We start from the raw sequence: 13,995 nt of genomic DNA on the forward strand, positions 1-13,995 counted from the left end.
AGCCATGCGGGATTGAAATGGGATGCAGTGCCCACGATGATCGATGACCCTGACCCAACGCCCCCGTTAAGGAGACAGCCACGTCAGGAGGAGTCACCGCCAAAGAAACGTGAGATAAATACAGGGATACTTTGAGATGCCGGTGAAACTGAAAGCTCAGTTGCTCCAGATTATTTCTGTAAGAGTGTCTGTCACATTGTCCATTGTAGAGTTGTAGTCTTATGGTCTCGAGGGAACGTTTTGCTGTAATGTGACTTTAGTTAATAATTTTCCAAATGTGTGTTTTTGTTTTACAGGCAACAAAAAAAAAATGGTTTACCCGTCAAATGCAGACGGTGTTCAACGACACACTGCTTCTGAAGCAGGGCCTTCGCTGCCGCCGACACCAGTGCCGTTGCCGTCAGGCCTGGAACATGCCCTGAAGATGAAGATCGGGAGTCTGAAGGCACAGGTGTGCAAACTGAGGGCGAAACTGCGGGAAGTGAGTCGGCGGAGGAAGACCAGGAAGGCTGGAGTTAGCAAGGAGTCCGTGATGAAGCAGATGAGGAAGCTCTTGCCAGCCAGAGCGTATGCTTTTGTGAGTACACACGTCGCAGCGGGAGGTCTCTCCGCTACATGCCAGTCCTGTTTAAAGTGTGTTCAGTGCCACACACTGCAGAAGCTTATGAAGTCTGTTGTTTTCAAACCTGGCTTTAACCACATCATTCTGTGAACGTCACCAGGTTTCCTACCTTCTGAGTGATCGCTTGAGTCAAGACTGCCTTGAGAATGCCCTCTCAGCCATTAGGGGTGTGTACAGATAAACATTGGGTTTCAGTGCATCGCATGGTTTATCGTAACTCGTAACTGTACTTAATAAGGTGTGTGTGTGTGTGTCTTCAGCTCGTCTACAGACGTCTACAGGATTGATGTTTAACAGCTCGGAGAAGACCAGCTGTGCCTCCCAGGACGGTCCCGGGATCATTGTTCCCGTCGACACTGAGAGGATCATGGACGAACACAGCTATGCTAGCGTGATCACTGATGACCCAGCAGTCTCTGCTAATGCGGCAGTCAAAGATGAGCAAGTGGAGCAGCCGATAGACTATTCACTAGTGGGGAATGCTCAGTACGGTTAATTGATCAGCCAAATCAGAAGCGCAATAGAAATATTTCTTAAATTAAGGCATCAGTACATTTTGTTCACTTGGTACTCCTACTACAGTAAATGCTGTATTGTCTTGTATATGTTTTTTTTTAGTTTTTTGATAAGTTGTGGAATCCAATCATTAAATAGTTTTTTCTTGCTTTATTGAGTATTTCCATTTTATGCAACTTTACACCTTTACTACTATCATTAGTTACCAACTCCACTAGGCCTGAAGTATATTTTGTACGTTTTAATCCCCCGGATCGTGCTACAAACATGATGATCTTATAGAACATGATGGACAGTGGCTGTGTTTTTTAGTTTACACAGTCTTGCTTTAACGGATATTAATATAAGATAGTACTGAGAAGCTTTTATATATATTTATAGTCCAACATTCCCAATTATCTGATATAGCATGTCCTTTACTTACTGTTATATGTTGGTATTAATAATTCAGTGTTTGTAATGCTAATACTAAAGGTTTTGTGGGGAAAAAGTAGAAAACTTGTCTAAGTCTGTGAAATAAACTGTTAAAAGGGATTTGATGATCACTAGTCTAGTGATTGTACGTTATTCTGTGTTGTCATCATTCAGGTTGGATTTGATCTTTAATGTAGGCTTCTTAAAAAAAATGACAAAGCAGCTGATATTTCCATAGCGACATCAAAAAGCTAGTATTGATGGGAAGTCCGGCTCTTTTCAAAGAATCGGCTCGTTCGCGAACGACACATCAACACTAGTGGACTGCCGAGTCGCTTTCATTCACCCCAAAATGGCGGAAGCGTAGCGCTGGTGTTGCTATGGAACCTTCTATTGAGTTTCACTTCTTGTCAATATACGTTATTTGCTAGTGATGGGAGAGACGAAGCTTTTTAAAGCGTCGAATCAATTGAATGATTCAAATGAATCAATTTCAAAGCGTTCGAATCGACGCACTCGGGCGACCCCTGCTGGTCAGGACAGTGTAAGTGCAACAAAAACTCATACCAAACATGCATATAAACAGCTTTTACAAACCCATTGCAAATGTTTTATTGAAAGTAAAATCTATTCTATGCAATTGGCTAATCATTTAATAAGATTAAATATCAAATGTTTGTATAATATGTGTTCTTATTTAAATTGGCTTGATTTGTTTGTTGCATGGATGGCTGCGCTATAAACAAGCCGAACCACAGACACTTCCATTTTCCGCCGCTGGGGGGCGATTTCAGTGAATCCGCTTTGACATTTCTCGACTTTGGCAGGCACACGATCCGGACCACTGATTCGATTCAAAAGATTCATAAGGGTTTCGAAGCTTTTATTTTTATTTTTTTATTGTCTTTTTATTGTCAAACTCTCGTGGAGACAACAGAAAAAAACAGACAAGCCATCAACAAAATGCGTATTGACAATGGAATAAATAAATAAACAAAATAAGGCATAGTTCTCAACTAAATAATGTGTTACAGGATCAAAAACATTTCAGCAGCATAACAAATGGCTTCTACAGTTTGTTTAGAATTTTTTACACTGTTCAAAGAGGATAAAAACATGCGAAATTCATTTTTAAAACAGTTTACATTTGGCAATTGTTTTTTTCATTTATTTTTGTGAATGTGGTATTTACTCATAATGATGATAAGGTTAATCAAAAGTGAAAAGTCCCTCGTTATTTTAGAATTATAAATAAGAATATCTTCGATTGTACATTGCTCAATTTCACTCATTTTAATATATTCAACCATCTATGGACATCTTGCCAGAACTTCCTGCTAACTGAGCAAAGGAAGAATAAATGTTCTGTGTTTTCATGACAAAAGTCGCAACTTCAAAACCAAACCCAGCCCTCAGTGTCTCCGCGGGTGGATAGTAGTTGTTGAGGATTTTAAATTGCATTTCTTTTACTTTGCGTTCAGAGTGTGTTGTGTTGACGCGGGAAATTCAGATAGAGGGCAGGAAGTGACGAACGCAATGGACGTGATGGAGGAAAGTCCGTACTGTACTACTTTAGACGCTATTACAAGAGAAATATATAAACAAAAAATCTAAACATATGTTGGACGTGATCCATACGTTATGAATAGGACCGATTTTCAACTGAATTGAAAGATTTGCCTGCCATTGAGGCGGTAGATATCAGCAACTACCTCGTCTGACAGACATACTTTGACTTTACAAAGTTCAAAGACTGGTACATTGCACAAACAGACACATAAGTTGTATTAACTCTAGCTTTGACGAAGTGATCACTGACACACACACGGGCATTTTCCCATTCGGCTCCTCCCGACCGCAGACGTGGGTTTGCAAGGCAATTTTTCCGATGTTTTTCTGTATTTTCCCCCCTTATGAACAACACATTTTGGCACACGATAAAAACTCCTCGTTGTTTGCAACGATAAACGACGCAAAACATAGGCATTTTGAGTTTGTTATAGTGATTCCTAAATATAGAAAATCACTTCCTGCCCTCCATCTGTATGTATCGCCATGGCAACGCAGTGACGTGACGTCATGTGAAAACAAGCTATTCCCAATGTTTGTTTGTTTTTTGTAATTGTTGGATTATCTAATATTTTTAGTTTTATCTTCCTATCATAATCATGACATATATATTCTTTGAAAGCTTTATTTAGATATTCGTTGTCACATTTTTTGTTCGTAATGTTTAATTCTCCTACCATTAAGTTCGGAAGCTTGATTTGGACATTAGAAAAACGAATTGTGTTTTTTATCAGCTGTATCAGACTCACTGGGATAGATTTACAGATTTTCCTATATTCTTTAAGAGAACATTGAACATTATTAAATTTGCTTTTTAAATCTTGTAACTGTAAGATTTCACCGTTTATATCTAAAATGTCATGTACAAAGATAATGCCTTGGTCAAAGCAAATGGAAGGATCTCTACTAAGCAAATGATTTAATAAATTTTTCTCTCTTTGTTTTTCATCTTTAACCAATTTAACTCCAAGATATTTAACTTTTTTTTTTTTTTAACAGGGATTGACATTATTTCTGTATCTACACAGTCAAATAACGCAAGTAGTTCACATTTTTTCATATTTAAACGAAGACCTGAAGCTTTGGAAAAAATTGAGATTATTTGCAATGCATTACTAACCATAGATTTATCCTTAAGGAAGAAGACAGCGTCGTCTGCAAACTGACTGAGGCGAAATTCATAATCAAAAAAATGTATGTCCTGAAAATTTGGATTATTTAATATCATATATGCTAGCTGAGTACATAAAATGAATAACTTGGGACTAATTGGACATCCTTGTCTTATACCTCAAGTTATATTTATTCTAGGTGTTATTAGTGGGTTTAGAGAGACATAACTGTAAATGTCAGTATAGAACATTTTAATCACTGAACAAAAAAATTTGTCGAATCCAAAATTTTCTAGAGTAGAAAATAAAAAATCGTGTTCTATAGAATCGAAAGCTTTGAAATAGTCTTAAATAAAATCAGTCTTTCGGATTCCAGAATAGATCGATAGTCCATCGTGTCTAATATTAATCTCACATTATTGTGCATACTTCTACCTTTTCTAAACGCAGACTGAGTTTCATCTACCGTTTTATCAATTACTGTTTTCAATATCTCTGCATATATTAACGCTAATAACTTATAATCGTTGCAGAGCAATGTAATAGGCCTCCAATTGTCTAAATTTGTTATATCTTTTATTTTTATTTGGGTAGTAGAGTTATTATACCAGTTTTCAGTGTTGGAGTAAGACATCCTTCTTGTATACATTCGATAAAAGCATTCAATAACAATTCTTTGATATCTTCCCAAAAAAACTTCATCAATTCCAGGTGACTTTTCTTTTTTTTTTCAGGGCATTTTCTATTTCTTGCAGATTTATTTTGCCTTCTAGCCTTTTTTTGTCATTCTCCCCAATCCTTTTAATATTGCTCTTAATCAGAGTAAAAAAGGATTCACAGTCCTCTTTGTGGAAATTTGAGCTATACAAGTCAGAGTAAAAGAGTTGAACTTCCTCCTGTATTTGGCTAGGGTCTTCTATGACTGTGTCATTTTTTATTAATTTGCAGATTATTTTTTTTTAGACTGCCTAGACTTTTCTAAACCATAGAAATATGTTGTGTTCTTCTCACCTTCTTCGATCCATCCAGCCCTGGATCGTACAAAGGCTCCACTTGCTTTTTCCAAATAAATTTCATCAAGCTGCTTGTGAGGGAGTTCAACTCAGTTAGTTCTTGCTCCGAAGCGTTAGTTTTACCACAGATTATGTTAATCCTTTTCAGTATTTCTTTATGTTTTTGTTTACTTGTTCTTGATATGCTTTATCCCGTTTCAATTGCCAACCTCTTTGTTTCAAATTTAAACCATTCCCACTTCCCTTTATTTGACGTATCCATTCATTTTACATTTATACAGAGGGATTTTATTTGTTTGCAAAAACCATCATTTGATAAAAGTCTGTTAATCAGTTTCCATATATTACCCGAAGACCGTGGTTGTTTGGTTACTAACAAGGCTAAGCTTATTAAACAGTGGTCAGTGAGCGGAGATGTAATAATTTCACATTTCTGAACATTATTACTTATTGAATGTGAGATTAGCCAGTAATAACCGTTGGTTCCCGTTTGAAGCACTAATCCATGTATATTCCAAATTTGTAGGGTTATTCAATCTCCAATAGTCAAACGTATACGTTTCAATACAAAAATTGTGTACTTCGTTATTTTCAGGTTGTTGGCCTCTTGGAGGTAGTCCATCCAACCAAGAATTAATTAAAATCACCTCCCATAAAAACTTTATCTGTCATATGAACAGCTTTCCACTCTGTCACTAGCCTACCCAATTTCTCTAACAAACTTCTGTTGTTCACTTTATTATTATATCCGTAAATTGAAAGCACGATCATTTTTTGGGCACGTGTAGAGAGCCTAAGCCCCTCCCCTTTCCGGTGGACCATGGGACCTTATTTCGGAAAAATATTGTATAGAAAAACGAATTGTGTTTTTTATCAGCTGTATCAGACTCACTGCGATAGATTTACAGATTTTCCTATATTCTTTAAGAGAACATTGAACATTATTAAATTTGCTTTTTAAATCTTGTAATATGGAGGTAGTTTTGTTTGTTTATTATTCAATCAAAAAAATATTTTCAATTAAAAAAACCTTCACTTCAATAAAAGAAAAACTTTTCAATCAAAGAAAAAAAGTATTTGAATCCAAAAATATATTTGAGACTCAAAGAAATACATTTGAACACTGCTTTTCTTTGATTGAAAATGTTTTCTTTGATAGAAGTCCGTTTTGTTTTGTTTAAAGCAACCTTTTTAATTGAAGTCACATTGTTTTTTGATTGGACCATATAATGGGTAGGACATTTGTGTCTTTATCATTCAATCAAAAAAGAAGTTGCTTCAAACAAAAAACAACAGAATCAATAAAAAAGTCACTTCAATGAAAAGATAAACATTTTCAAATATAGAAAATCGTTTTTGAATGCAAATAAAATATTTGAGACTCCAAAAATTGCATTTGAACACTTTTTTTTAAATTGAAAATGTTCTCTTTGATTGAAGTAATCTTTTTTGTGTTTGGGCCATACTTGGGTAGGACATTTGTGTCTTAATCATTCAATTCCAAAAAAGCTGTTTCAATCAAAAAAAATATTTCAATCAAAGAAAAAACTGTTCAAATGCAACAAAAAAAATTACCCCGTGAATAAAAAAAGTATTGAAGAGAATGTGTTTTTTCGTTGTTTTTTTTTATTTTTAATTTGAAGTGAAAAAAATTTAGAAGTTCAAATGTTTTCGTTTGAATCATTTTTTTTAAGTGAAAAAAGTTTTGAAGTTCAGATTTTTTTGATTTGTTTCCAAAAATTTTCATCTGCTGTACCCGAATGTGTCTCCTGTAAAACAATTCAATTTGCCTTAAGTTCTTTACAAAATAAAAAAAGTGCCTTGCGCTTAGTACGATTTTTCAAACCTCTGACATTTAAAGAAGTAAACAAAACCGGCATTGAACACTAAAATACAAATAAAGATATTAGTGCCTAATGAAAAAGGTCTTGAATTAACAAAAGAGCAGGAATGAGCAATTTTGTCCAAAGTATATTAGGGCTCAACCAAACCTCCAAATGATTAAATCAAAAAACTTGGGCTATTTAATCATATCTATAAGTATTTCCCCCCCACTCTATTCAACAGCCCATAATAACAGCGTATCCTCCCTTCAAAAAAGCCTTCTTTCCGTGGCGCCTGGTTTCGCATGCATGAATGTTTCTAAATTATAAATACACGATTACCTAAAAGTTTGTGGGTTTGTTCATTCTAGTCATTTCTATACGCCCAAATATTAATTGTATCACGTGTCTCACATCCTCTTTTTATAGGTAATAAATCCACAAATAGATGTTGATTTTTTAAAAGCATTTTCAACGTTACATATTTTATAATTCATGATCAAAACTTTAGTAGCCTACATAGGACCAAAAAAAGTGACATTTTCTAAGCACTATAATAAACCTAAAGAAAGTAACTAGTATGTCGAGTTTAATCAAATGCACACAGAGACATGATGGTTCTTCAACGGCATCTGCTGTTTTATTAAAAAACAAAAGTCAAAAGACGTAGAAATTCAGACCAACGCGTGAAAGAAAGAGTGAATAATGTGACGGAGCTGCGGAGAGAGTTATTATAGTTAGATATTAAAAAACAACCAGAACCTTTAGATTAAATTAATAAAACACTACATAACACACACGCTAGTTTTTATATTCCTTTTTACTCTATTTACAGCTCATTTCTGTCGTTTGTGTGTGACGTAACATTATCATCATCATCACGTGTTGTCATAATAAAAGTCCCGCTGTCACATTTCTAAATATATAAAAGAATAAAGATAAAACTACTGAAGCAAAATAACAAACACGCCAGACACTAAATATGAAGTAATTACACATGATGAGGCTTTAAATTCGTCACGTGAAATAATTATATAAAACACTCCATGTCTGTCTCACACTAGCGCTCTAAGACTTTGGTCTATGACACAGTTCTGTACAAAGTGTGTGTGTGTGTGTTTTCTGCTCATCATATGCCGTTTCTCTTCCTCAGAGAGTAAATGAATGGTGTGACTCATGTTTCAAACATCAGGGTTTGAAACATGAAGAACAAACACTCACTGTTGGTGAGTGTTTGTTCTTCATGTACATTCATTGCAAACACACGTTTTCTGCATTGCTGATTTGTCATTTGGATAATGTAATCTATCATTATTATTATGGCAATTAAACATTTACTTCTAAACTCTGTTTTAACTAAACATAACGTGTGTGTGTATGTTATGATGCAGCGATGGTGGTCCCTTGCACGAGGCGCAGCAGTGTGTGTGTGTGTGTGTGTGTCTGTGTGAGAGAGAGAAAAAGAGTGTCCCACATGAGTAATTTTACTATAATATTATACTATAGTATTTTTTCTAGTAAATACTATAGTGTTTTTGAACCATATATGGCAAAATCCCCAGTGTTAAATTAACACTGCTCAGTGTTTATACGAGTCCACACTCAAGAGTGTGCAGTGTTGAAGTCAATGAGATAGTCAAGTGATGATGATTGAGTATTATTGATGAACACCTGATGTTAACAAGCAGAATAACTTAAGGAGCAAATCACAATTTTAAGCCACCGTTATGGTGATCAGTGTTTGGTTTAGTTGGGGTCTTGACCCTTACATTTTTAACATTAGATTTTGTTTGGCTGCTGTAAATCAGTTATAACTGCCAGATGAACAAAGAGAAAAGGAGATCTGATGGCGTTGGTTATGTTTTAAAATGAATTGCTGAACTCATCTGAAGCCTAAAGTTAGGTTTAGTCGATTGATTATAGCAGCACTGTCCTTGTACAGCGTCATATTCTAATCATTTTCAATGTAATCCAAAGGATTTCTTACAAGTTGTTCTGATACAAAAAAAGAACTTCCAAGAAATCCTACATATTAGATCTTAATCTTAAAAACTAATAAACACTATAATCTAATTGTTATGACTCAGTTACAGCAACCAAACTAAATGTAATGGTAATAATTGAAGGGTCAAGAGCCAACTAAAGCAAACACTGATCACCATAATGGTGATTGATTTAAATTAGTGATTTTCTCCTTCAGTGATTCTGCTTGTTAACATCAGGTGTACATCAATAATGCTCAATCAACACTCAATTATCTCATTAACTTTAACACTGCTTCAGTGTTATTTATAACACACTCATATAAACACTATAGTATTTTTTCATATGTGTGTGTGTGTGTGTGTTTGTGTTATGACGCAGCAATGGTAGTGCCCCCCCACAGGCGTATCAGTATCTGCTGGCAGTCCTGCAGTGAGCGCCGGTCCCCCACTCTCTCCAGTGTGTGTGTGTGTGTGTGTGTTATGACGCAGCGATGGTAGTGCCCCCCCCCAGGCGTATCAGTATCTGCTGGCAGTCCTGCAGTGAGCGCCGGTCCCCCACTCTCTCCAGTGTGCGCTTGGCTTCAGCCAGCAGTCGAGCTCGGTGGCCCGGCGGCGTTAGCAGCGGCAGCGGCAGGTGACGACACGCTAGCAGGATAGCATGAGCTCTCTCGCGCTCGCCGCCGTTGGCTGCGGAACACACACACAGCGGGTCAACACAATATACTACACATACAGCATCAGCTAACCTGTGAGTGAGTGTGTGAGTGTTTACCTGCTGTTGTGTAGTTGTGTGTTCTGTGTCGCAGCAGTTGGTGTGTGCGAGTGGGACTGGCTCCAGCCATCAGCCTGACCGTCGTCTCATGCAGAAACAGCTAAAATCACACACACACACGTTTAAACATGCAGAGGTCAAATGCAGAGGTCAGCTGTAGGTGGGGTCAAAGGTCACCTTGTGTTGAGCCTGTCTGTGGGCTTGTCCGAGCTTCCGTAAAGAGCTCAGGTCCCTTTGGAATCCAGCCAGTTGGGATCCGGGGGCGGGGCCAGGCTCTCCATTGGACCCGCCCCCACGCTGCCATAGGCTGGTTCTCAGAGTCAGGAGGAGGTCACAGACCAGAAGCTCCACCCCCTGAAAGTGTCAGCGGGTTATCAAGTGTAAAACTAGTTATCAAATAAAACTAGGATAACTATAACTTAAGCTATAACTATAATAACAATAACAGTAAAGATAACTTTAACAGGAATGATAATAAGAATGATAGCTATGTTAGCAACCACACCAACAGATGAAAACGGTAATAACCCTAACCCTAACCCACACAATAAATGTAACTTGTTTACTTATCATCCCATTGGTGTGGATTCTAATATAATACAATAACAATAACTATAATGATAAATGTAACGATAACTATATTAGTGTTCACACCAGCGGATGATAACTATAACGATAACTATATTAATGTTCACACCAGCGGACGATAACTATAACGATAACTATATTAGTGTTCACACCAGCAGATGATAACTATAATGATAACTATATTAGTGTTCACACCAGCGGACGATAACTGTATTAGTGTTCACACCAGCAGACGATAACTATAACGATAACTATATTAGTGTTCACACCAGCGGACGATAACTGTATTAGTGTTCACACCAGCGGACGATAACTATAACGATAACTATATTAGTGTTCACACCAGCGGACGATAACTGTATTAGTGTTCACAGCAGCGGACGGTAACTATAACGATAACTATATTAGTGTTCACACCAGCGGACGATGACTGTATTAGTGTTCACACCAGCGGACGATAACTATAACGATAACTATATTAGTGTTCACACCAGCGGACGATAACTATAACGATAACTATATTAGTGTTCACACCAGCGGACGATGACTGTATTAGTGTTCACACCAGCGGATGATGACTATAACGATAACTGTATTAGTGTTCACACCAGCAGATGATAACTATAACGATAACTATATTAGTGTTCACACCAGCGGACGATAACTATATTAGTGTTCACACCAGCGGTCGATAACTATAACGATAACTATATTAGTGTTCACACCAGCGGACGATGACTGTATTAGTGTTCACACCAGCGGACGATAACTATTACGATAACTATATTAGTGTTCACACCAGCGGACGATAACTATAACGATAACTATATTAGTGTTCACACCAGCGGACGATGACTGTATTAGTGTTCACACCAGCGGATGATGACTATAACGATAACTGTATTAGTGTTCACACCAGCAGATGATAACTATAACGATAACTATATTAGTGTTCACACCAGCGGACGATAACTGTATTAGTGTTCACACCAGCGGACGATAACTATAACGATAACTATATTAGTGTTCACACCAACGGACGATAACTATAACCATAACTATATTAGTGTTCACACCAGCGGACGATAACTATAAAGATAACTATATTAGTGTTCACACCAGCGGACGATAACTATAACGATAACTATTTTAGTGTTCACACCAGTGGACGATGACTATAACGATAATTATATTAGTGTTCACACCAGCGGACGATAACTATAATGATAACTATATTAGTGTTCACACCAGCGGAAGATAACTATAACGATAACTGTATTAGTGTTCACACCAGTGGACGATAACTATATTAGTGTTACACCAGTGGACGATAACTATAACGATAATTCTATTAGTGTTCACACCAGCGGGCGATAACTGTATTAGTGTTCACACCAGCGGATGATGACTATAACGATAATTATATTAGTGTTCACACCAGCGGACGATAACTATAATGATAACTATATTAGTGTTCACACCAGCGGAAGATAACTATAACGATAACTGTATTAGTGTTCACACCAGTGGACGATAACTATATTAGTGTTACACCAGTGGACGATAACTATAACGATAATTCTATTAGTGTTCACACCAGCGGGCGATAACTGTATTAGTGTTCACACCAGCGGACGATAACTATAACGATAACTATATTAGTGTTCACACCAACGGACGATAACTATAACGATAACTATATTAGTGTTCACACCAGCGGATGATGACTATAACGATAACTGTATTAGTGTTCACACCAGCGGACGATAACTATAACAATAGCTATATTAGTGTTCACACCAGCGGATGATGACTATAACGATAACTATATTAGTGTTTACACCAGCGGATGATGACTATAACGATAACTGTATTAGTGTTCACACCAGCGGATGATGACTATAACGATAACTATATTAGTGTTCACACTAGCGGATGATGACTATAACGATAACTATATTAGTGTTCACACCAGCGGACGATAACTATAACGATAACTGTATTAGTGTTCACACTAGCGGATGATGACTATAACGATAACTATATTAGTGTTCACACCAGCGGATGATGACTATAACGATAACTATATTAGTGTTCACACCAGCGGATGATGACTATAACGATAACTGTATTAGTGTTCACACCAGCGGATGATGACTATAACGATAACTATATTAGTGTTCAAACCAACGGATGATGACTATAACGATAACTATATTAGTGTTCACACCAGCGGATGATTACTATAACGATAACTATATTAGTGTTCACACCAGCGGATGATGACCATAACGATAACTATATTAGTGTTCACACCAGCGGACGATAACTGTATTAGTGTTCACACCAGCGGATGATGACTATAACGATAACTGTATTAGTGTTCACACCAGCGGATGATTACTATAACGATAACTATATTAGTGTTCACACCAGCGGATGATGACCATAACGATAACTATATTAGTGTTCACACCAGCGGACGATAACTGTATTAGTGTTCACACCAGCGGATGATGACTATAACGATAGCTGTATTAGTGTTCACACCCGCGGATGATGACTATAACGATAACTGTATTAGTGTTCACACCAGCGGATGATTACTATAACGATAACTATATTAGTGTTCACACCAGCGGACGATAACTGTATTAGTGTTCACACCAGCGGATGATGACTATAACGATAACTGTATTAGTGTTCACACCAGCGGATGATGACCATAACGATAACTATATTAGTGTTCACACCAGCAGATGATGACCATAACGATAACTATATTAGTGTTCACACCAGCGGATGATGACTATAACGATAACTATATTAGTGTTCACACCAGCGGACGATAACTATATTAGTGTTCAGACCAGCGGATGATGACTATAACGATAACTATATTAGTGTTCACACCAGCGGATGATGACCATAACGATAACTATATTAGTGTTCACACCAGCGGATGATAACTATAATGATAACTATATTAGTGTTCACACCAGCGGACGATAACTGTATTAGTGTTCACACCAGCAGACGATAACTATAACGATAACTATATTAGTGTTCACACCAGCGGACGATAACTGTATTAGTGTTCACACCAGCGGACGGTAACTATAACGATAACTATATTAGTGTTCACACCAGCGGACGATGACTGTATTAGTGTTCACACCAGCGGACGATAACTATAACGATAACTATATTAGTGTTCACACCAGCGGACGATAACTATAACGATAACTATATTAGTGTTCACACCAGCGGACGATGACTGTATTAGTGTTCACACCAGCGGATGATGACTATAACGATAACTGTATTAGTGTTCACACCAGCAGATGATAACTATAACGATAACTATATTAGTGTTCACACCAGCGGACGATAACTATATTAGTGTTCACACCAGCGGACGATAACTATAACGATAACTATATTAGTGTTCACACCAGCGGACGATGACTGTATTAGTGTTCACACCAGCGGACGATAACTATTACGATAACTATATTAGTGTTCACACCAGCGGACGATAACTATAACGATAACTATATTAGTGTTCACACCAGCGGACG

The 13,995-nt window shown here is 37.1% G+C and overlaps 3 protein-coding genes across 5 annotated transcripts in view; 2 read left to right on the forward strand and 1 right to left on the reverse strand.

Annotated features, from left to right (window-relative positions):
* The window catches only part of LOC143714469 (uncharacterized), a 2,950-nt gene extending 1,278 nt beyond the window's left edge, over positions 1–1,672 (forward strand). Inside the window, exons 3-6 of the mRNA XM_077205694.1 lie at positions 3–109; positions 297–577; positions 723–789; positions 883–1,672. Of these exons, the coding sequence (XP_077061809.1) occupies positions 3–109; positions 297–577; positions 723–789; positions 883–1,118 (691 nt within the window). The 3' untranslated portion in view covers positions 1,119–1,672. The remainder of the gene's footprint in view (positions 1–2; positions 110–296; positions 578–722; positions 790–882) is intronic.
* LOC143714435 (uncharacterized) overlaps positions 1–13,995 on the forward strand; it is a 280,655-nt gene that overhangs the window by 165,881 nt on the left and 100,779 nt on the right. The window lies entirely within an intron of this gene.
* srebf2 (sterol regulatory element binding transcription factor 2) overlaps positions 7,685–13,995 on the reverse strand; it is a 36,689-nt gene continuing 30,378 nt past the window's right edge. For 2 of the 3 annotated variants that reach the window (XM_077205509.1, XM_077205510.1), the window contains 3 exons: positions 10,004–10,180; positions 9,827–9,926; positions 7,685–9,741 (listed from right to left, as the gene is read on the reverse strand). In XM_077205509.1, coding sequence (XP_077061624.1) covers positions 9,533–9,741; positions 9,827–9,926; positions 10,004–10,180 — 486 coding nt within the window. In that variant the 3' untranslated portion in view covers positions 7,685–9,532. The remainder of the gene's footprint in view (positions 9,742–9,826; positions 9,927–10,003; positions 10,181–13,995) is intronic. The other variant, XR_013195480.1, reaches the window with a different exon arrangement.

This window comes from Siphateles boraxobius, unplaced genomic scaffold (assembly GCF_051911475.1).
Source record: "Siphateles boraxobius isolate OS27281-9 unplaced genomic scaffold, OSU_SipBor_1 54, whole genome shotgun sequence".
Lineage (NCBI taxonomy): Eukaryota > Metazoa > Chordata > Actinopteri > Cypriniformes > Leuciscidae > Siphateles > Siphateles boraxobius.